Source organism: Pyricularia pennisetigena (genome assembly GCF_004337985.1).
Source record: "Pyricularia pennisetigena strain Br36 chromosome 7 map unlocalized Pyricularia_pennisetigena_Br36_Scf_8, whole genome shotgun sequence".
Classification (NCBI taxonomy): domain Eukaryota; kingdom Fungi; phylum Ascomycota; class Sordariomycetes; order Magnaporthales; family Pyriculariaceae; genus Pyricularia; species Pyricularia pennisetigena.
In genome coordinates this window covers 352,893-374,021 of record NW_021940920.1, presented here as the reverse complement: position 1 = coordinate 374,021, position 21,129 = coordinate 352,893, and the positions used below count along the sequence as shown (strand labels likewise).

Below are 21,129 nucleotides of genomic sequence, written 5' to 3'. Positions count from 1 at the left end.
AGCATTGTTTAGAGCCCTGAAAGCTCCAGAGTTTGCTTATGTTGGCTATATATCAAACACATACTGCTCTAGGTGGTTAAGAATCTTGTGCCGTTTTCCTCGAGATTTGGTTCGAAATCCATCCCAGCCCAGTTAAACTTTAACCATGCAAACCACCATGGAACCTTTGAAAGTAGTAAGGCTACGGGATATTATCCGCAAAACTGCTCAAATTTTACCAATTCGTGTAACTTTTCACTTGTATAATAGTCCGTCTGTCAACTGCTTACATACTTAACCTACGCAGGATAGCTTATACAATCTTGACAAGGGTCTAGTCTAGTCTATTTGCAAACATTGAATTAAAAAAAAAAAAAAAAAAAAAAAAAAAAAACTTCCCAAATCTAGTTCAATTTTGTTTAAAATGCTTGGCTCCTCAATCTTTGGGTTCGTCATGGCATATCAAGGTACTTTACGACATTGGTTTAAGAGGGCATCCAACCGGTCCTTCAACCTGGAAAGGGCTGAACATTAACCGTGACGTCCACTATAGAGGCGGCATACCTTCATCGGATGTGTCAAAGTAAAATGCGCAATCTGGTACTATTTCCACGGAAGGGGTTGAAACCCAATTTTGCTGCATGGCAAGCCAACGTTGAGGTAAAGAAGGCTGCTGGCGGGAAACGGGGCCGTGGTGGCGTGGAAAACGCGGCTGTTTAGAGTCCCTCCCCTTCGGCAAATGCCCCGATCGTGCGCATCGTTCAACGGAACCGGATCTCGTACGATTATTTATTCCCTTTGCTTTGTTTTTTCCTAAACAAGTGCCACAAATTAATATCTGCTTGCAAGCGCTACCGGTGACGCCATTCCGCGCAACGCTTGGCGGTCTCAGATGCATGTCGGGGCTTGGTACGAGTGCTAGAGGCCGGTGGCGTGGTGCTTTCAGGGGCCATCTTGATCGTATCCACACAGGCAAGTTTTTTGAAAGAAGCGCGCTATCGCAGCCAGCTGCACCGAAAGTCTGTTTTAGAGGGACAGACCTCCGCTTTGAAACGCTGGCGGCTAGAGTCAAGCTTCTAGAAATGCCGCCAGATGGAAAAGAAGGAAAGCTTGCCATCATCTCATATCTTCAAGTTGACCTAGGTTCATGGCTAGACGCAACTGTGCTTCCCGCCCCTTGATCCTCGCTTATACTTTATCTCCTACCCCTACTTTCCTCAACGAACCGCCAGATCGCTGGTCGGCAAATCGTTTCCCCAACATTACGCACAACGCAGTAGAAGCTTTCCGCATCATTCCATATCCCTCCCGCATCGATAGTGGCTTGCATGCTTTCCACAATCTTGCTCGCGGCTAGGTGTCCAATGCCATGACCCCTGCCCCTAGCTAGATTGTAACCGCCGCTTGTCACGTAACCCATCAAGTCTTTCGCGAAGACCTGAGGGTAGGCTTTCACGGGAGATCCCTCAATCCCAGCAGCAGCCTCGCAATCTTTGCCGTGGAAGAGGCTTTCCGCCAGGATTTCCTTGCGCTCAGCAAAAGTTGAAGATTGTGGGAACCGCCGGTCCGAGCTTAACTTTTGAGTGCGTTTACTTCCCACGCTGCCAATTCTAACCTTGAATCGCTCCATCCATGCACTTCTGAGCTCTTCTTGTTCCCTCGAGTTTGGGAGGAGATAGACCCGGGCACGGGGATTGGGAACGCCTCCTTCAAGCATGCTGATGTGAACAGTTGAGATTCCGAGCACAGGGATAGAAGGCCTCTTTGCAGGCTCAGTTCCGACCCAAAAAAAATCTCTAAACAGCGCCGAAGAAACAGAAATCGCAAGAGGTCTTGGGATATCTGGCGAAACGAGACGCGCCGGTGAATTATCCTTCGCCTCTTTGTCCTCATTCGGCGTGTGCGGCAGTTTAACGTCAAGAGGGTTTGCGCCATGGAGAAGATGCTCCCAATCGCATGCAAAAGGATTGCCAAGTTCACCTTTACCATTATGGCCAAGGTTCAGGGTCGTCCAGTTTGGTCTTTTGCCTTTCGGAAGTGACTCCCACTCTTTTTTGAGACGATCACGTTCCCTGAGCTCCCACAAGGTACCCTGAACCGTGTGTGGAAAGTCAACCGGATGGAACTTGACCGCTTGCTCTGTATGGATACGATGCATTTCCTCCACGCATGCTATCCCGATCTCGCCGCCGAAATGGCCTTTTTGGCTGAACAGACGGAGCCATAGCGGTTTGACGAGCTCACGTTGGCAGACAAGGGTCCATTTCCCTGCAATTTCGCGAGTATGTGACGAAGAGCATAAAAGGATTATAGGAATTGAGGAGCCACTCTGATCGTGTTCCCTTGTATCGTTCTTGCTGCCATTGAGTGCTGCGCCTTGCCTTTTCTGTATCAATTGCAAAGCGCCGCCTCGGACAGTTCGGTCTAACAGTGCTAAGGGTTGAGGGTTTCTCTCGGTTGACCACTCCTCTTGTGCTGCAAGAAGCTGCTCGGCCTCGTCTTTGTCGATGCAATCTGTCCTAGAGACATCTTCTCTGCCGTACTTGTCAGGATATCTGATCATCAATCCCATGGCCACGCTGTATCCCAACATAGAGGGCTGTGCCTGTGCTATTGCGCGGAAAAGCCGCCAATGAGTCGACTTGTATGCGTCTTGACTGCTTGGGGACTGGGGTGGCCGAAGTACATCAATGAGCCGCTGTCCAGAGCCAGGGCCAAGCAGTTCTATACATCCGAGCTTGCTGGAAAGATCTCGTATGGTCACCTGGTTCCTTTTGTCGCCAAGATGATCTGTTGCGGTCGTCAGAGCACGAACGACCAGCTCGGCAGTATCCGGTTCGATTTCAATTAGTACTTGGCGCGGAGTTGCAGCATCATCCAGCATGCCTAGAGGTTGGCCAGATGGATTCCAGATAACTCGAGCAGGTGTAATATCTCCAGTCTTGCGAGACTCTACCAAGCGGATTATACCAGTCCACACACGGCAGCCGCGTATCCAATCGGCTGTGGCACCCGGGTAGTCTATCCCTACCACCTCCAGCACCTCCCTGACGTCGTTCATAGCACCCGAGACTTGAATAAAGCCTTTGTGGCTCGCGTCATGCATGAACGCGGACGCATTATAGGCTCTGTGGATTTTGCGGACTGTTTTGGTATTCATATTGATAGGTGTCGGCTTGCTGAAGAATGGGTTGTCGATAGTTGACATCTTTGCTCGTTTTGCATGCCAGAGATGTGTTGGTAGTTGATCATCCCTCCTTGGTATGTTTTTCCGCCGAGGAGGCAGTAGACATGTTTGGGGACAATCCGTATCGCTGCCCATCTCTATGTCATCATCCTCCTCTTCGTTCTCAGCAGTGTCAGAGTTATATGAACCGGTGGGCTGTTTGACCTTGGCCAGATTCTTGTTAAGCTTCTTGGTTTTGACAAGCGCTTTCCCAAGCTTATCAGATAGGTCCGACTTCTGGTTGGGATCTCTGAGCTCCGATAACAAGTTATTTAGTTTTTTCGTTTTTGTCATGGCATCTTCGAGATTCTTGACCTGCTGGGTAGCCAGAGATGTCTGATCTGTTACGCTCCGTACATCACCCAAGTCTAATTGGACCTGCAGTCGGCCCACGAGCTTCCGAGTCTTGTCCAGAGCGTTCGATAGGTGCTCAAACTGGGCTTTGAGACAGCGTGATTCCCCAGAATTTTTGCTGTTCGTCTTGGTCTCTGGTACCTGCACAGTGCTGGCGCGGAGATGAAGCCCTTCACGGATTGCCTCCGTCTGCTTAAGCGTCTTCCTGAGCGCAAGCCTGGCCTTTTCAACCTTGTTAAGTGCCCTTTCAACCTTATCCTTGGCTCTTTTCTTGCCCTTTGCCGGGGTATTGTCAGACGCCATCTCAACCCGGGCTCGGGCGCGCAGTCGCCCCGGCACCCTTTTGGGGTTGTGACTGGCAGTGCGCCGCCTCATATCCCGAGGAACCTGCTGGAAGGCACGCTTGGTTCCCGAGGCCTTGCTCTTACGCATGGCCTTCTCGAGACCGCCAATGCTGGACTGAAGAGCCTCCAGGAAAATTGGCAGGTTCACTTCACCATCCTCGGTGACGGCATCCGAAGCGGACGCGTGAACGGGAATGTTACGGTCGGCGCGAGCCTTGGCCCGCTTGTTCGGCCTCCCGGGCCCGGTGTTGTCATCCTGAGGTCCTGCCTGGCGCTTCTTGGGCTGTGCATCGCCCGAGGGCAGTTTTTTTGCCGGCCCTTGCATCTCAGATGATGCTATAGTAGGATCAGTAGGGTTTGGAGGGTCATTGGAAATTACGACCTGATAATGACAAACAAAATCAGCCTCCAATTTGGTCGTGTGTCGAATGCAACAATAATTTCAGTAAATCCAATTGTTAGCAACGATCACAGCCAGTCACAATTTGCTGCTGAGCACATCAAAGGGTCTAAGTGGGGTCTGATTTCAAAAGAATCTTATTGGCCATGAGGAGCTTGGCTGGAGCTCCATCCAAGCTTTTAGTGCAGGTACGGTACGAAGGGAGCTTGCAAGGCTTGGTAGCCACTAACTTTGGGCAGTGAAGAAAATCAAATTCAATCGATAACCAATGTCGCTAACAAATTTTAGGAACGTCATCCTTGTATACCTTACCTACGGTAGTACGTAGCATAAATAGCTGAAGTGTTCATATCAATTCTGCCTTCCCAAGCAAAACATTAACCTTCACATTCGTGGATTTCGGAACTGTCGGGCTGTATCTGGCGCCACAACAGCGGGCTTTTATTGAGCGAGTGGTACCGTCGTACCGTGGTCGGTAGATTGATTTCGGTGGGGTCATAGCTCTTTGCCTTGGCAGACTTATGATTTCAGTAGTGTCTTCTCGTCGGGGTTCGTGTCGTTTCTGAGTGGTTGGTTCTCAAAGGTGAGGCTACGTAACCATCACAAAAGCTGAGAGAAATCACCTGGAAGCCGTGCTTGCTTTTAGTCCTTTACAAAAATTTTACAGCATCTTTTGAAGACAGCCGGCTACATAGGCCACGCAAATGGTCGCAATACCACCTAATTGATTGTTGAAGTTATATCCAACACTCTCCTGGTAAAGCAAAGTACCTGCCACTGTCGTCATTGCCCAGCAGGACGGATTGGACTGCGATCGACGCTCGGCATTTATTTTAGTTTCCTGAGAACACCACAAACTTGCCGGAAATATCGCGCGGCAGACCTGTCTGGCATATCACCATAGGGAAAAACCAAGGCAAAAAAAAAGGAAAAAAAAAAAGGCGCGTGCGTGGCTCACGGTCGCACACATTTGGCTGTCCATTGCGACCGGCCAATCCGACTCAATTGCGGCTGCCGCGTGTACAAGGTATGATCTGTAGTGGTCAGCAGCCACAGCCAGCAAAACACCCGGACACGCCTGAGCAATTGAAGCAGCGCAACTGAGACAGCTGAGGGCGGCTTATCAGCCAGCAGGCGCGGCTCCGTAACTTTTCCTGCGGTTACTCAACATTTTTGATCAATTAGCCAGTCCCCAGGTTTTATTTTTTTTTAGTTTTTTATCACAACAGCAGACAGCGGTGCTTGAAAGTTAAATCCCTCCTCCCCTTGTCTGGAGGGGATTTTTATTTTTAATCCTGCTGCGCTGGAAATGAAAACGGGACAGCAACAAAGTCTGGATTTACTGCCATGACGTCCTTCAGTAAGCCAAATTCAATCTCGTTCTTTTGGTATCTCAGTGTTTGTTTTCTTTCCTACTAGCACTACTACTACCTCACCTATCAATCACCCATTTGATCTCTCTTGTGTCTCTCTCTCTCCCACTCACTCTTTCTACGTTATCACTCAACTGCTTGATTCATCCGTTGTACATCCCCACTGTGTCCTCAAAGATTCAAGATACAAAACCCAGACACCTAAAACATATCTTTTTCATTCTTGGGTCCGTCGTGGTGCGCGGGCATGCCAGCAACAATTCCATGTTTCAAGACGGTTAGAATCGCCGCAGAACAGGGAATGCCCAACCCGGGTCTGCATCCTCGCGCGCCAACAAGCGGCAGCGGTCATCATGTGCTTTGATATTATGTCTCCTTTCTGCATCTGCATCTGGTGATAGTTGCAGCAGCCCTTATCCTCATTGGAAAAAGTCCGAGACAAAGCGTTATCCGCTGCCTGCCTCGGCCTCGTCACCCTCAACTTCTTGTTTTCCCATCAAACCCATCTGCCGCCGCAGTTGGGCAATCATGAAGTCCACAACCAGACTGAGTGCTGACAAAATGCTGCATTTCCTGCCTGCAGTAAACAAGGCGAAAAAGGTATGTTTTCACTCGTTTTTTCTTTCTTTCTTTTTCGATTGAGTACTTGGAATCATATACTGACCTTGGTATAGCCAAAATTCGAGGTTCACCTGAGGGTATGTGCACAATGAAGGGAACGAGTCTCAGCGTGTTTTTTTATTTTTATTTTTATGGGCGCCTGCAATAAGGATGGACTGCCTCCTATCCATCGTCCATACTGGAGCCGTCTCGAATTGGCTTGCGCGGGTTGCTGACTCGAGTTTTCTTCACCAGATATATGACCTCAACAACGTACCACTAGTAAACGGAGTGTCGCAGATCAAATGGCATTTGCCACACTCAATACACGGTGAACACCGTGGGAGGACGGGCAAGTGTCCTATTTTAAACCACAAGGTTGAGTATGGCTACGGCAAGGTTGTGCCTGTCCGCATCCACATCGACCGCAACAACAACCTCGAGGAGTGCCCTATCGAGTTCGAAGTCTTGCAAGAATTCAACGAGGCCGATGAGAGGATAGTCCTTGGAAAAGTTACTCTGAACCTCGCCGAGTATGTCGAGGAGAGCGAGGCCATCCTCCGGGATAGGCAAGATCCCAACCCTGGGACCGTCAGCACGGGATTGGGGGGTATCCCTGCAACTGTAGCTGCCACAGCCTCTGCAGCTTCGGCGGCCGTGGCAGACCAGTTGCACCACCAAGCAGGAAAGCTCAGTCTGGGCCACTCGCGCCATAGGAGCTCCGTGAGCAACGACCGGCCGCCGCCGAGTCCAGGGAGCAAAGCCAGCAGCCCCGGTAACAGTACGCACCAGGAGGTCGAAGCTGCCTCGGATGTGCGGGAAGGGATCGTTCGGCGGCACTTGATGCAGGATAGCAAAATCAACAGTACGCTCAAAGTGGGCATCCTGATGATACAAATTGATGGCGACCGAAACTTTGTTGCACCGCCGCTCAGGACGGCTCCTGTCTTTGGCGGTATTGCAGGTCTTGGTATGACGGGCGAGCAAGGAGATCAAGACGAGTTGTCTGTCGGGCGTGAGTATTCCTGGGCCCACCCATCCATTCCCCTTGCTACTGCCGGCTACGGTCGATGCTGATCAATTCCCATCAGGCGCGCCTGCTATATCAAGGTCACGGGACGCCTCCGAGATGCACGACATGTACCGTACTTCTCTCGCAGCGGCCATAGTAGCTCCTCCGACAGAAGGCGAGCTGACTGCTGATGCCTGCATCGAAGATATATTTGGTGGTGGCTCAGGCTTCACCGATTTCGACGGCGAGGGCGGTAGCCGGTCGACCGATAGTGGAGGAGGCCATTCCGGAATAGGCAGGAGTAATAGCAATGCATCTGCCCACAAGTACCACCACCGCCGCCAACGATCTCAACGGTCTCAGCGGTCTCAGCGCTCGGCGCACTTCTCAGCAGCAAGTTCACTCGCCCCTCCATCCATCTTCGGCCGCGACGACAGTGGTAATGGCAGTCCGTCGTCAGATAACGATGGGAGCAGCAGTGCAGGAGGCATCGGTGGGGGCACACTACGGCCCAAAGACGTCAAGGCGTTCTTCGTCGGCGGTCACCGGCGGCAGCGCAGTGGGGCTAGTGAACGCAGCAGCCGGACGATGCTGATGGCGGGTTCTGGGGGGCGCAGCAGATCGCGGGGAGCGTCTGGCCAAGACGGAGAATCAGATCACTATGGTCGAAGACATAGAGGCGAAAAGCTGCACCATAGCAGCCGTAGTAGGGACGGCTCGCACTCAAGAGCGGCCAGCTTGGCGAGCTTTGCCACCACGGAGGCAAGCAGTAGCGACAGTGACGGATTCAGACGAACTCGAGAGGTCGATGAGTTTGAGATGCGGGATGATCTGATCTCGTGGAGGCTGCCTGGAAAGGTAGCTTGAGAGCGGTGTTGACAGTTGTCGCTGTCAATCGTGTTTTATATTCTCTTTTCTCTTTTCTCTTTTCTCGTTCTTATTTTGCGATATGAGATAGTTTCTAGCGCATGGCGCCGGTCTTGAGGGTTTCTCTTCCTTGGATTTTTGAGCAGCAATCCTGCTTTGTTTTATATGTTCTGGAGCGTTTATGGTTATAGGTAGATGCGGGCAACCGGCAAACCAACTTATCACAACCAGATGGCCGGTTCGTGTGAGCATGTGAAAGGAGGCAAGGTGTATGTTATGTTTCCTTCTTGGTAGGTACTTATTTATCTACCTTAAATACCTACCGACTCATTTATTTTTTTGTTGATTTACCTTGTTGAATTGGCGGTCTGGCGTCAAGCATCGTGGTTTCGTATAATGTGGTCCCATACTAGTCCAGACAATAATCATCTGCAATGAGTACCTACCTCATCTCTAACGAGAGTCTTGGCCAACTTGGACGTTATAAACACATGGAACTTGAGCACATTACCCAATTCAGTTTATGTAATTGGAAATATTTTTATGCAACCACTATTCTCAAAACATCAGGCTTGATAGATTGGACTGGATTAAAGTCAAAATTTCCACCCAATTGTTACAATGCAGATGGCACTTGTGCACGTCGAAAAAGTGAGGTGGATTTTATCAAAGGCTTATTAGAGCATCGTGAGTTCAATGATAGCCACAACGCGGTCCTTCCTACGTCTTGTACACGTCCTGGCTAGCCGTGTTGACTTGGTAACCACTTCCTACTTCGCGAGTAGATAGCGCAGACAGTCTCTAATCCGGCAGGAATGGAAGAGCCGAGGTCAAGGCGGAGCTTGGCTGGGGAAAAGGAGGAGTAGGTCAAAGAGCCAGCCCGTACCCCACCTCGCGGCTGCTGTAGGCTTATTATGTCAACAAGCACAGACCGTGGCTTTCCCCAGGGTTTGACAAGGCCCCTTGTCTCGGTCTTATTCTACAGGGAAGGAAGCATTAAAACCATACTGCACGCCGCTTCTTGCCGAGGAGCTCTTGTCTGGTTCAATTCTGTCCGATTGTTGCCTTTGTTTTCTATTTTTGCTTGAATCCTCCGTCGACTTTCTTTACTGGAAACCTTTAGGTTCGAGTGTGCAGGTGCACTTTTTTCCTGAAGTGCAGTTTATTTCATCTTCACAGTTTCAAATCACGAGAGGGCATTAACGATGTCCGCAGTTAACCGCACCCTCCGTGTGGCCGGCCGGTCTCTTCGCATCCAACAGCAGCGAAGCAGCTTGTCGACTTTGGCCTCGTTGAACAGCGCCTCCGCACTTCGGCCAAGCTCCACCCCTCGAGGAGCTATATCTGCATTTTCATGCTCTGTCCGCACCTCCTCCTTCTCAACCTCTACAGCTCGCCAATCCTCAGCACCCAACATGTCTTCCGCAGAAGCCCGAGAGTACGATCCCGAGATTTCGGACATCGCCAGCTATGTCCATGACACCCCCATCGACTCTGAATTAGCCGTGAGCCAGTCCCCATCCCACACTCACCCCTGTAAACATAACACAGAACCCCGCACCCCACAAGATCGGTGGCTTTTAGGTAGCACCAGCACCAGGATTCAATTCTTTCTATTGAGATTACCCGCAGCCATGACGAAAAAAAAAAAAAAAAAAACAATTGTCGTCTTGAATTGACCCGAGGCTAACCGACGGACAACTGCATCGCATCGTCAGTTCGACACGGCACGATGGGTTTTCCTCGACACCATCGGCTGCGGTCTTGAGGGTCTCCGCTTCAAGGAGTGCACCAAGCTGCTGGGCCCTATCGTCGAGGGCACTACGGTTCCCAATGGCACCAAGGTCCCCGGCACCCCTTACCAGCTGGACCCGGTCAACGGCGCCTTCAACATCGGCGCCATGATCCGCTGGCTGGACTACAACGACTGCTGGCTGGCTGCTGAATGGGGCCACCCTTCGGACAACCTGGGCGCCATCCTTGCCGTCGCCGACTGGATCACTCGTACCAACAAGGCTGCCGCCGCCCCCGGCTCCAACGTCAAACCCATTGCCGGCGGCAAGCAGTTTACCGTCCGTGATGTCCTCGAGGCTATGATCAAGGCGCACGAGATCCAGGGATGCTTGGCTCTCCTGAACTCGTACAACAAGGTTGGCCTTGACCACGTCGTCCTTGTCAAGGTTGCCAGCACCGCAGTCGTCTCTAAGATGCTCGGACTCTCGGCTAAGCAGACGGCCGATGCCGTTACTCAGGCCTGGGTTGACGGTCAAAGTCTGCGCACCTACAGGCACACCCCCAACACCATGTCGCGCAAGTCTTGGGCTGCCGGTGATGCTTGCCAGCGTGCCGTCAACTTGGCCCTGAAGGTCCTCAAGGGCGAGGCTGGTATTCCCACCGTTCTCTCGGCTCCTGTCTGGGGTTTCTACGACGTGCTCTTCAAGGGCAAGAAGTTTGAGTTCCAGAGGCCCTATGGCAGCTACGTCATGGAGAATGTCCTGTTCAAGGTCTCCTACCCTGGTGTGTATTAACCTCGCCTCGACTCTTTTGCGCTCCCATTTTATCATAGTGCTGCTGTTCTGCGCCGCTCCTTGCTAACTGAGTCCTCGTGTCCCCAGCCGAGTTCCACTCTCAAACCGCCGTTGAGGCCTCGCAAAAGATCCACAACCAGCTCAAGGCCATGGGCAAGTCTGCAGCCGACATCAAGGAGATCACCTGCCGCACACACGAGGCCTGTGTCCGCATCATCGACAAGCAGTTCAAGCCCATGGACAACTTTGCCGACCGCGACCACTGCATCCAGTACATGTGCTCCGTCATGCTCGTGTTTGGCCGCCTGACGGCTGGTGACTACGTTGACGGCTCCGAGGCCGCTACCAGCCCGCTCGTCGAGTCCCTCCGCAAGAAGATTAGGTGCGTTGAGGACAAGCAGTTCACGGCCGACTACCATGACCCCAAGCTCCGCACCATCTCGAACGGCCTGACTGTTGAACTCAACGACGGCACCTTCCTGGACGAGGTTGTTATTGAGGCGCCGCTGGGCCACCGCCTCCGTCGTGAGGAGGCCAAGCCCGAGATTTTGGCCAAGTTCAAGCGCCATCTGGAGGCTCACTACCCCGCCGCCAAGGTGCAGGAGCTTATCGACCTGGGCATGGATGCCAAGAGGCTCGAGGCCACTTCGATTGACGAGTACGTCGATATGTATGTGGTCAAGGACAGCAAGTTTGTCCAGTGATCAAACAAATCTAGGGTGTTTCTTCCGGGGGGCCAGATTATACTATACCATCTCATGTGACAATTTAGAGAGTTCGTAGGTTGATAGACACGAAAAGTTCAGCGCATGTAACAGGCTCCCAGTCAAGTCGGGATGCACACGTTCTACAGTGACCCGGCCCAGAGTGTCGGGTTAATGCCATGCTGTAAACGGCCTGTTTGAAAAGGGGCTCAATGGTTGAGTTTCAAATTGCTGTACTGGATATGGGTAAAAGTTTGCGATTTATGTATGAAAAGTAAACTTGAATTACATGACCCAACGCCACAGAAAATGATATTTGATGAGATCTGCCGTCTTTGTCCCGCCCACACCTGTGGGACCGTCCCGCTGAGAGATAGAAAACTCACATAGTCGTCAGCCAATATATAGTCGAAACATGACCAAAAAGAAGAAAGAGAGAAAAAAAAAATCCCCATGCGATATAAAAACGACTACGGAATGAATACACAGCTCCCCTAGAAGATGGAGTTGACTATGTTGCCACCGAACGTCGCACCGGCTCCAAAGATTGCGGCGTTTCCGAATTTCCCTCCAATCTTCTTGCCCATCTCCCCCATCTTGCTGCCGCCACCCTCGGCGGGCTGCTGGGCTTGTTGAGGTTCGGGCTGTGCGGGCTGGGGGTTCGCGATGGCCATTGGAGGGGCAGGGTTGTTGTAGGGGTTCGGGTTGTGCTGCTGTTGCTGCGGGGGGTAGCCGCCGCCGTAGTAGCCGCCCGCTTGGCCCTGGGGCGGGCCGGCGTTGTAGGCGTTGTAGCCGGCCGACTTTTCGTTGGCGTAGCCGTCGTGGGCGGGCTCGGGCTCGACGTAGTTGCGGGGGAAGATGCCCTCGCGGCCTGTGCGGAGGTTGCGGCCCATCCACCAGTCGGGGTTCATGTACCTTTTTTTTGGGTGGAGGAGAAAGGTTTTGAGTTAGTGATAAAGAGTTTCCTTTGCTTTTTCACCAGTCGACAAAGATGGGATGATGGGATAATAAAATAAAACAAAACAAAACGGTAAACCTACTCATGCACGGCAATCCTGTCATCGCGCTCAAAGGCGCAGTCCCTGACGTCGCTGCCCGGGTATGCGTACAGAGCGCGGGCGTGGCAGAGGACGGGCTTGCTGGGTGGCGGCGGGGGAGGGGGCCTGCTGCCGGCGGTGGCGCCGGGGTTGCTCTGGGCGTAGGAGGGCGGCGTGGCGTGGTTGTCGTTGATGCTGAGGTTGGCGAGGTCGTCGGCTGGCGGCGGGGCGCGCGTGGCGGCTGCTGCTGGGGCCGGGGTGCTGGAAGACGAGGCTGGCGTCGCGGCCTCGGCGTTGCGCCGGCCCAGGGTGCCCTCGGCGGGCAGGAGGGTGTGAATGGAGTCGTAGGCGTCCTCGGTTATGACTCCCTTGTCCAGGAGGGACTCAAGTTCCTGTTTGTGGCGGCGACAGGGGGGCCAAGTGTTAGCGGACTACTCGTAGGCGAGACTGAGAGTAGTTTGGGCAGGTGGATGGTAGGCTTCGGAGCAAAATAAGCCATAGGCGTACATTCTTAATGAGACGTAGCGACTTGTTCGTCTCGATGATCTGTTGACGCTCTGCGGAAACCATGCTGGGCAATAGGGATGAGCCGCGGAAAGCAGCACGATTTTGGGGTTGTGGCACACGGATGCTGTCGTTGTCTAGGTCAGATACCGGTGGGGAAGTAGTGATTATGTTCCAATCGTATGTTCCAGTCGAGTCGAGGCGGGAAAAAAAAAGAAGAAAAAAAAAAGAGATAACGTGGTTTGGTTTTGTTTGATTGTTGGTCAAAGTCGCAACCACACAAGACTCAACTGGAGAGAAAACAATAAGGCTGTTAGAAGGAAACAAAGTTTCGAAAGTCGGATGGCAAGTTTCGGTGTGGTCTCGGACGTACAGTATGTCCCTGTGACAGAGGGGTTGTTCTGGGCAGCGAGTGGGCGGGTGCAATGCCTAGCGGCTCGCTCGGGGGTCCAAGGATCTGGGCAGTGGGTACGGGGGTGCTGGAAACCCGGAAAGAACGGCACGAGGCAATCTGACCAAGCTTAAGTACAGTGGCAAGGTACCAACCGATGTTGGGTTGTAGCGAACGATTTTTTTGCAGTGAAAACTGGATACCAGGACTTGCAGGAATACTCGTATGTATGTACAATACATACCACTGTACAACTAGAAATCACCTGCTCAGAAATACATGTGTTCCACATAGCCTCAATTTTGAAATACTACCTTGACCACCTATTTTTGTTACATATTTAATCATGTCAAAGGTCTTTTTTCGACAAGATGCAGCCGGCCATGGAACAGCAAGCCAAGGGATCCACAAGTAGCCGACTAGACTAACTGTTGTTTGCGAATCCCATTTGGGCGCACTTATACAATTGCGCCTCTCGAACTTAACCCTCAGCCCCGACATATGACCGGCCGATGCAATAACATCATTGACGATCTCTTTTGGTTCGTACCAACTTTTTATAAATCATCTTACCGGGACTTTATCCTGGGGGCATATTTGATTGGCCGTTGGTTTTTATTTACCCCTTGTGAGGTGTAACTCCTGTGCATTGTGCTGTGCGTACAAGTTCTGCAGGGCATATACCTGCATCTTTCATTATGCATATCCGAGTTCTGTCAGCTTGTGTCGATAATTGTTGAGAAGTAATTGAGTTCGTAGCACGGTAGGCGCCACTCAGCAAACCATTGCCATGTGTTCGCACGTCCCTATCCCAGCCAATTACACTTTAGGGATTATCCCTAGTCTTACCTTGGGCGCCCGTATTTCCACCGCTTCTACCCCCTTTTTACTATAGTGTAAGTATTTTTAACGCGAGTTGATTCAGACTCGATAGCAAATACAGTAATACGAAAACATACCTAGGAACCCCACCAGCACCAACTCCATCCAACATTCCGTCGTCAAACGCTCTCGGCAACAAACTTCAGACGACGGCCCGGGAGCCCAATTCACCGTCCCCCATTGTCAGTGACACTTTTTTTTTTTTTTTTTTTTTTTTTTTTTTTTTTTTTTTNNGGACAATCGCATTCACAGGCCGCGCTCCGAAACTTGTTCCTCCCCATTTCCCGCCCAACACCCCCGCAATGGCAATCCTCTACACAGACGCGTCGTCGCAGGCCGGCGCGTCCTCGACCGACGCGGGCCTGTTCTCCTTGGACCTCATCTCGCCCGAGGTCGCCGCGGCCCTGCCAGAGGGCTACAAGATGCGCTCGCTGCGCAAGTCGGACTACGACTCGGGCTACCTCGACTGCCTGCGCGTGCTGACGACGGTCGGCGAGTTTGACCGCTCCGCGTTCGAGGTGCGCTTTGACGAGTTCGCCCAGTCGCCCGGTAGCTACTACATCTTGGTGGTGGAGGATGCCGAGGGGAGGGTCGTCGGGACTGGCGCGTTGATTGTTGAGCGCAAGATGTAGGTCTTGTTTTTTTTTTTTTTTTGTCTTGTATCTTTCTTTGCAGACAGTGTTGGGTTTTTGCATTGGGCCCCCACCCCCTTGTGTCCTGTAGTGGCTACATGTGCAATTGCTGACGTAGGGGGGGATCACCACCGCCCGCTCCCTTATAGAATCCACAGCCTCGCCTCGGTCGGTCACATTGAAGATATCGCGGTCGCAAAGGATCAGCAGGGCAAGAAGCTCGGCCTGCGCATTATCCAGGCACTTGATTACATCTCAGAAAAGGTTGGGTGCTACAAGAGCATTCTGGACTGCAGCGAGAAGAACGAGGGCTTCTACGACAAATGTGGCTTCAAGCGTGCAGGGCTGCAAATGGCGCACTATTACGACAGCAAATAGACTATAGACGATCCGTGTAAAACGACTTTGATGATTATATATACCTGCCAGGAGGTAGCTGTATCTACATGCCTACTTACCTGTTATATTCCCCTCCCTATGCAGTATGGGAGGTGCAGCAGTCCCGTAATGCGTCACAGGCTTTATGCCAGATATCACCATCGGAACTCGACATATGACGAGGACGGTAAGAAGTATTTCCCTCGTTAATTTACTGACAGTACAACTTGAAAAGCAGCTAGTCTAGTATCATGAAATGTTGAAGAGATCATCTGAACCAGAGAGTTATCGATATAAGACGAGCCGCACTTGTCACTATCATATAACACATCCAATCGGATATGGTGTAGTGGCTAACATACGACGCTCTCAAGATCGACTAACCGTCGTGCCCGGGGTTCGATTCCCCGTATCCGAGTTTCTTTTTGAAATTTTTGCGCATCTTCGTTGCAACCCATCTGTTGCTCACAAAAGCTGGAGGCCTTTTTTCTTTTCTGTTTTTCGTAGTCGGACTACCTCGTTTGTTTTTTTGTCCCCAAAATTCGGATCTGTGACGATGGTTACATGACACGCGGCTGGCAAGCCCCTCAATTTACGCCAAAATCCTAATGTTTACCGCATCTTGTTCGACTTTGTTTACCAAGTGATTGAATATGCAAGTGGAAAGAGGTGCGTGGTAGCAGCATTGAACAGTCTCAATTGATTTATTCGCTTCTATGACAAAGTATATTGTTTTGGTTGCGTGGCTGGGACCGGAGCTCGAGCTTGGTTATATTTATGTCAGAGCTTGCATTGACGTATGTGACAAGCATACAAACTATCTGAAGCAACGGGTTACGCCGCAAGACATAGATGTTACACAATGTGCGGGAACAGCTCAATGTACTTGCTGCGTCTTATACTAGACTAGTAGTAGAGCGTGGTACCCCCCATCGTGCACTTGATAGTCTCGATTCCACTTGTTCACATCTGGAACGATCTTTCGAGTCAAGAATATTCACGATGTGAAATCCGGTGCTGCAAGGACAATCCTGCATACCCATGGCTGGTCAAGTGACACTGCACTGAGATGATACACGACTGGATATTGATTGAATAGACGCTCATGCATGCTCAGAATTCAGCAACTCAGACAACCAAATCACTTAGTTTGGTTATGATTTCAGATTCGGAAAAAAAAAAAAAAAAAAAAAAAAAAAAGAACCTTTGGTGAGAACGGCAAGAGTGAGATGATGGAGAATCTCAGCATTGCAGAATAAACAGCGTCACATGCGCCCCACTGAGCCATACAATTCCCTCCCACCCAACGCCATTTCTAAAAAGAACAGGACATCAAACAAAAAGCGACTTGCTTCCGTGAATCATCATATCAACCCTCAAATTCCACTTTGCCCTTGCCTGAAGGCCCTTGCATGTCGGCCGCCGCTTTTGTACCGGCACCTTCGCCGCCACCGTCAGCCTCTGCATCCGCACCTTCAAGTAGGTCGCGGTCGCTCGACCTGACTGACTTGGTTCCAGATCTCGAGCCAGACGCGGCGCCGATGCGGGGCGTCCTCGACGAGGAAGAAGTACCCCTCATGTCCTCGTCCTCGTCCTCCTCCTCATCCTTTTGCTGATATTGGTATGGGGTCGCATTCTTCTCAAGTTCTTTCTGCGCCTCCTCCATCCGCCGCCGGACCTCAGCAGCAACCCGCATACCATCGGTAACAATATTGTCCAGGACACCTCGGACTCCTCTGCCGGCGCCAGCAACCCCGCCAGCTCCGCCGCCAAAGGCACCAAAAATCGACGAGGGTCCGGCTGAGCCGGCGCCTCCACCACTGCTGTTGCTGCTAGGGAGACCCTCGACCACGTGGAAAGAAACTGGGAAGCTGGACTCGAAGAACTGTTCCAGCAGCTCATCTGCTAGGACTACCATTCTGAACGTCGGGAGGGTAATGTGCAGCGGGTTAGAAGGGTCAAGCGCTATGTTGGCCTTTGCTTGAGACACTTTTCGTGACACTACGCCGTCATGTAAGGATGACTGTGATGACTGATTTTCCGGAGCCAGAGACTCGGACACTGGAGGAGGCGGTACCGTCTTCTCCTCCTTCGGTTCGGCCGAAGGGGTGGGCTCCCGAGTAGGCTCAGGGGTAGGCTTCTTTGCCGGCTTGAGCTGCGGGCTGCCCTCTGGCGAATCCATGGCCAACAGATCCTCTTCGTCTGACTCGTCATCCTCATCATCGTCGTCGTCACCAATCGCAAACGCATCTGGATCGACTAGATCTGGTGACAGAGGGGGCATGAGCGGCTCGCGATGTTTCTTCTCTGCGATTGGCGATTCGGCCGGCTTCTCGTGCAGCTTCTCCTCGACCTTCTCCAGTATTTTTTCTTGCTCAACCTTGGCGTCCTGGTTCTTTGGGTGATCCGGGTCGGCGTACTCGAAGCACCTTCTTATGAATGCACTGATGCTGCCCAGGAACCTCTCATTGACCGTGGGGCCGCCCAGAGAGCCGTCGTTGGGTCCGTTCGGGTCACCTGCAACCTGATGCTCCGAGTAGCCATTCAGCGCAGTTGTCGAGCCTGAAGGACTCAGCGTGCCCTCGAGTCCTCTTCTAGAGAGAAACAGGAGCGCCTCCGATATCCTCAATATGCCCTCGCGATCAACTCGTCCATCTCCATCATCATCATAGAGCTCGAACAAGTACGTGATGGTGCCCATGATGTCCCGCTTGCCCTTGATGCGTGCCATGCCCGAGACGACATTCTGGAGCGTCAGAGCGCCAGCCGAGTCAACATCCCACTTGGCGAACAGCCGCTGCAGGAACTCGTGGTCGGCCGGTTCCGGTCCGTTGCCCCAAGGCGACAATTGCCCAGCACCCAGCCTCCTCATGCTGTTGTAGCCTCTGTCGGGAAACGTGTCTCTGCGGGGGGTTGTGGGCGAATCCGACATGGCCCATTTGGCCATGGCCGCCAGAAACTCGCGGAACGCATCGTAGTCCATCAAGCTTGTGCTGGCCCCGAGACCAACGCGGCCCTTCTCAACCTTGGGCTCGTGGATGCGGCCTCGGTTCGCTTTGGCGCGTCTTTGGTTCTCCTCCTGTATCATGCCCTCGCGTTGCTGCCGCTCGTAGAGGACCGTGTAGAAGCGGTCGTAGAGCGCACTGAGCTCTTCGGGGGTTAGCAGTTTGCTGTCAGGTCCCAGGTTCCTGATGGCTGTGCGCTTTGCAAAGTTCTCAATGTTGTTGAGGACCGCGTCCTTGTTCTTGAGCCGCAGATCCGTAATGCTCGCGTGCGTGATGCCTGAAAACTCCTTGAAAGCAACAACCATGAGCTCCTGAAAGCGCGTGACTGCACGGAGCTTGGGATTCTCAGATCGAGGATGCGCCGACTCATCCAGCCGGGCAAAATAAGACTTGAGGACCGAGATGAACGCGCCATCGTCCGTCGCGTCAAGCAGCTCCTCGCCGTTGATGCGGAGGATCGCGAGGCCGACCTGAAACAAGACCTTGGGTCCCTCTACAAAAAACACATCCAAGACCCTAAAGGCAAAGACGAGGGGCATCGAGTTGATGTAGAGGGATAAGAACCAGGGCAGAGATACCACCGAGAGCTGCACGTCGCTCTTGACGAGGTGCTCCCACAGAATAGGCATCGTCTTTTCCACGAGGGACTCAAAGACCTTTTGGTCCAACAGAGTCCCGTACATGGTCGTCGAGTAATAGCCAGGCACAAGACGATCGCAAAGGGTCGACAACAGGAAGAAGGCCTGTACCTCTGACATGTAGATCAACAAGGCTGCGACCACAATGTTCATGGCCTGGCAGTATCCAACGTCGGCATTCACCCAGCTGTACGCCGTGAGGACTCTGCGCAGCCTGTTGATGCCAATCTCGTCCTGATAGCCCGGATATTCAGGTAAACTGCGGTTCAGGTCCTTCTCAATCTCATCGATAGCCAGCGACTCCTGTCCCGAGAACTTTTCCAAAGTCTCCTCGTACATGGATGGGTTCTCCAGCCTCAGGTATATAGAGCCAGAGGTGAGCTCCCACATCTCGCCTCGTAATCTGTTTGGGAGACCGACCCGGATGAGTTTGTGGAAAGTTGGTTGCCGCAGTAATGTGAAGTTTCGACCGTTGTCTCGAAGGTATTCAGCCCACAATCGCATCTTTGCCCTATCTCGGAGCTTCTTGGGGTCGCCGGGGTATCGGAACTGTAGACCCAGGCCGGCGTCGGGAGGGACCGCCTCCTTTTGGTCCTCGGGTCTAAGGAGGTATTCCGAGTAGCACTCGGCAACCACTCTTTTGAGTTTGGCGACGTTGCCAACGCCCGCCCGCAGGCCCTTCTTCAGCCCGTCGCAGAAGCGCTCACAAGCCTGCCGAGAACCAGCAAGCTGCACTGTTATCCTTTGTTCCCTGACCTGGTTCTTGCCATCCTTGCTCGCCGACTTGTCTTTGTCCTTGTCCTTGTCCTTGTCCTTGTTGCCAGACTCGTGGAGCAATCCATTCCATGTCGTGATGGCCAGGGCAAACTGAAAACCGAGAGAGAATGATTAGTACCAATGATATCTTATATGAGCTCGCTCATTTACGCCTGTGGTATAAACAATGTTTGTTTCATGGCCTGGCGCATACCTGGTAATTCTGGCTGTTTAATCGTTCCACTTTGCGAATGGCGCACAGGGGAAACGTGAAGCCATTGCCACTTGGTCCTCCACCATGTGTCTGACCTGTAAAGATTGATGAGCTCGAAGTGCTGGCAGACTGCAGGAAACTCGAGGCCGTGGTGGAGAAGCAGATGAACGACTCGGACAGGTGCAGGCGGCCGACATAGTGCCAGCCCATGTCGGCCGTCTTCTCGCCCTGCGTGACATTTGCGGGCGGGATATTCAGCTCGGCGGCGATCTCGTAGAGCGGGTGCTGTGACGAGGGCAGGCGGAACTGGTGCTGAAACAAGGTGGCCTTGGACGGGTTCTTGTCGGACTGGGTGAGGTTGAGGCCTTGGGTCGGGTCAAGCAGCTCCTGTGCCTTTTGCACAAAGCTCGAGATGTTCCACATGGCGGCGACGATTTGAGTTTCTCGACGGGGCCCTGGGGAAGAGTCTCAGTTGAATTCCTCAGTCGAGTGCATGACCCTCCCCTTTGTTTGGTCAGACAGGCAGGGCTGAGATGAAGATTGGCAGGGACTTGGCAGTGGGCGTAAGCGTTACGGGTCGGATGACCAGACGGATTGGCTTGAGTGGACGGTTCGTTGCGGTTTTGAAGTTGGATGGATGGATGGAATGGGTGGATAGATGGATGGACGGACGGGCGAAGGTGTACTGATTCCAACGATGTACGATGCGTGCACTTTAAACAGGAATACGGCGGGCCAATGCAGCGACAGGACGGGTAAAAAAAAAGACAAGCAATATGACAGATATCGAAGGGGGGTGGTTTCAGAGAGGGAGGGACAAAGATTGATTTGCTAGAGACGCATTGGACGTCAGACAACGCCAGCAGCGTTATGGATGATGGACCGCGGATGTGATTGATACTGTACTTTGCAGTACAGCAACCAAGTTGAGTCGAGGTTGATGCGTGAATGGATTTGGCTGCAATTGGGTTCCAGGGTGTCTGTCGTCAGGAGCAAAGGTGGGGAGCTTCAGTTGCCTCGTGTGCTTACCTTGGGTACAGTAGTACTTGAGAGCCCTGAGAGTGGTGGTGCCTGTGCTCCTCCCCTGTAAGTAGTAGAGCTAGCTCCACAAGGCCGCGTGCGTGGCATGCCGGCACGGGTTCGGTTGATGGATGGATCCATCCATCCATTGCTGTGCGGGCTTTTCGGATCATGACTTGCAGAGTTATGAAGACTTTCAACATAAAAGATAGTAGAGCCAAAGGCGACTGGAAACAAAAGTGCCACGATTATTATATAAGCGTTTTTTTTTTTTTTTTTTTTTTT

The 21,129-nt window shown here is 52.2% G+C and overlaps 6 protein-coding genes across 6 annotated transcripts; 3 read left to right on the top strand and 3 right to left on the bottom strand.

The window, feature by feature from the left end:
- Nucleotides 1-1,174: 1,174 nt before the first annotated feature.
- Nucleotides 1,175-4,228, bottom strand: PpBr36_09237 (uncharacterized protein; the record flags this gene model as incomplete). The annotated part of the gene is made up of 1 exon (XM_029896359.1): nt 1,175-4,228. One exon carries the CDS (start codon nt 4,226-4,228, stop codon nt 1,175-1,177), a length of 3,054 nt encoding a protein of 1,017 aa, XP_029744949.1.
- A 1,976-nt stretch (nt 4,229-6,204) lies between these two features.
- PpBr36_09236 (uncharacterized protein) lies at nt 6,205-8,403 on the top strand (the record flags this gene model as incomplete). The annotated part of the gene is made up of 5 exons (XM_029896358.1): nt 6,205-6,276; nt 6,351-6,374; nt 6,532-7,291; nt 7,368-8,146; nt 8,347-8,403. The coding sequence occupies 5 exons, from the start codon at nt 6,205-6,207 to the stop codon at nt 8,401-8,403; spliced, it is 1,692 nt and encodes a 563-aa protein (XP_029744948.1).
- Nucleotides 8,404-9,360: 957 nt separating this feature from the next.
- Nucleotides 9,361-11,387, top strand: PpBr36_09235 (uncharacterized protein; the record flags this gene model as incomplete). Its single annotated transcript, XM_029896357.1, has 3 exons — nt 9,361-9,660; nt 9,874-10,672; nt 10,771-11,387. The coding sequence occupies 3 exons, from the start codon at nt 9,361-9,363 to the stop codon at nt 11,385-11,387; spliced, it is 1,716 nt and encodes a 571-aa protein (XP_029744951.1).
- A 494-nt stretch (nt 11,388-11,881) lies between these two features.
- PpBr36_09234 (uncharacterized protein) lies at nt 11,882-12,994 on the bottom strand (the record flags this gene model as incomplete). Its single annotated transcript, XM_029896356.1, has 3 exons — nt 11,882-12,302; nt 12,428-12,816; nt 12,932-12,994. The coding sequence occupies 3 exons, from the start codon at nt 12,992-12,994 to the stop codon at nt 11,882-11,884; spliced, it is 873 nt and encodes a 290-aa protein (XP_029744738.1).
- A 1,509-nt stretch (nt 12,995-14,503) lies between these two features.
- On the top strand, nt 14,504-15,211 carry PpBr36_09233 (uncharacterized protein; the record flags this gene model as incomplete). Its single annotated transcript, XM_029896355.1, has 2 exons — nt 14,504-14,829; nt 14,983-15,211. 2 exons carry the CDS (start codon nt 14,504-14,506, stop codon nt 15,209-15,211), a joined length of 555 nt encoding a protein of 184 aa, XP_029744955.1.
- Nucleotides 15,212-16,580: 1,369 nt separating this feature from the next.
- Nucleotides 16,581-20,247, bottom strand: PpBr36_09232 (uncharacterized protein; the record flags this gene model as incomplete). Its single annotated transcript, XM_029896354.1, has 2 exons — nt 16,581-19,721; nt 19,825-20,247. 2 exons carry the CDS (start codon nt 20,245-20,247, stop codon nt 16,581-16,583), a joined length of 3,564 nt encoding a protein of 1,187 aa, XP_029744954.1.
- Nucleotides 20,248-21,129: the final 882 nt, after the last annotated feature.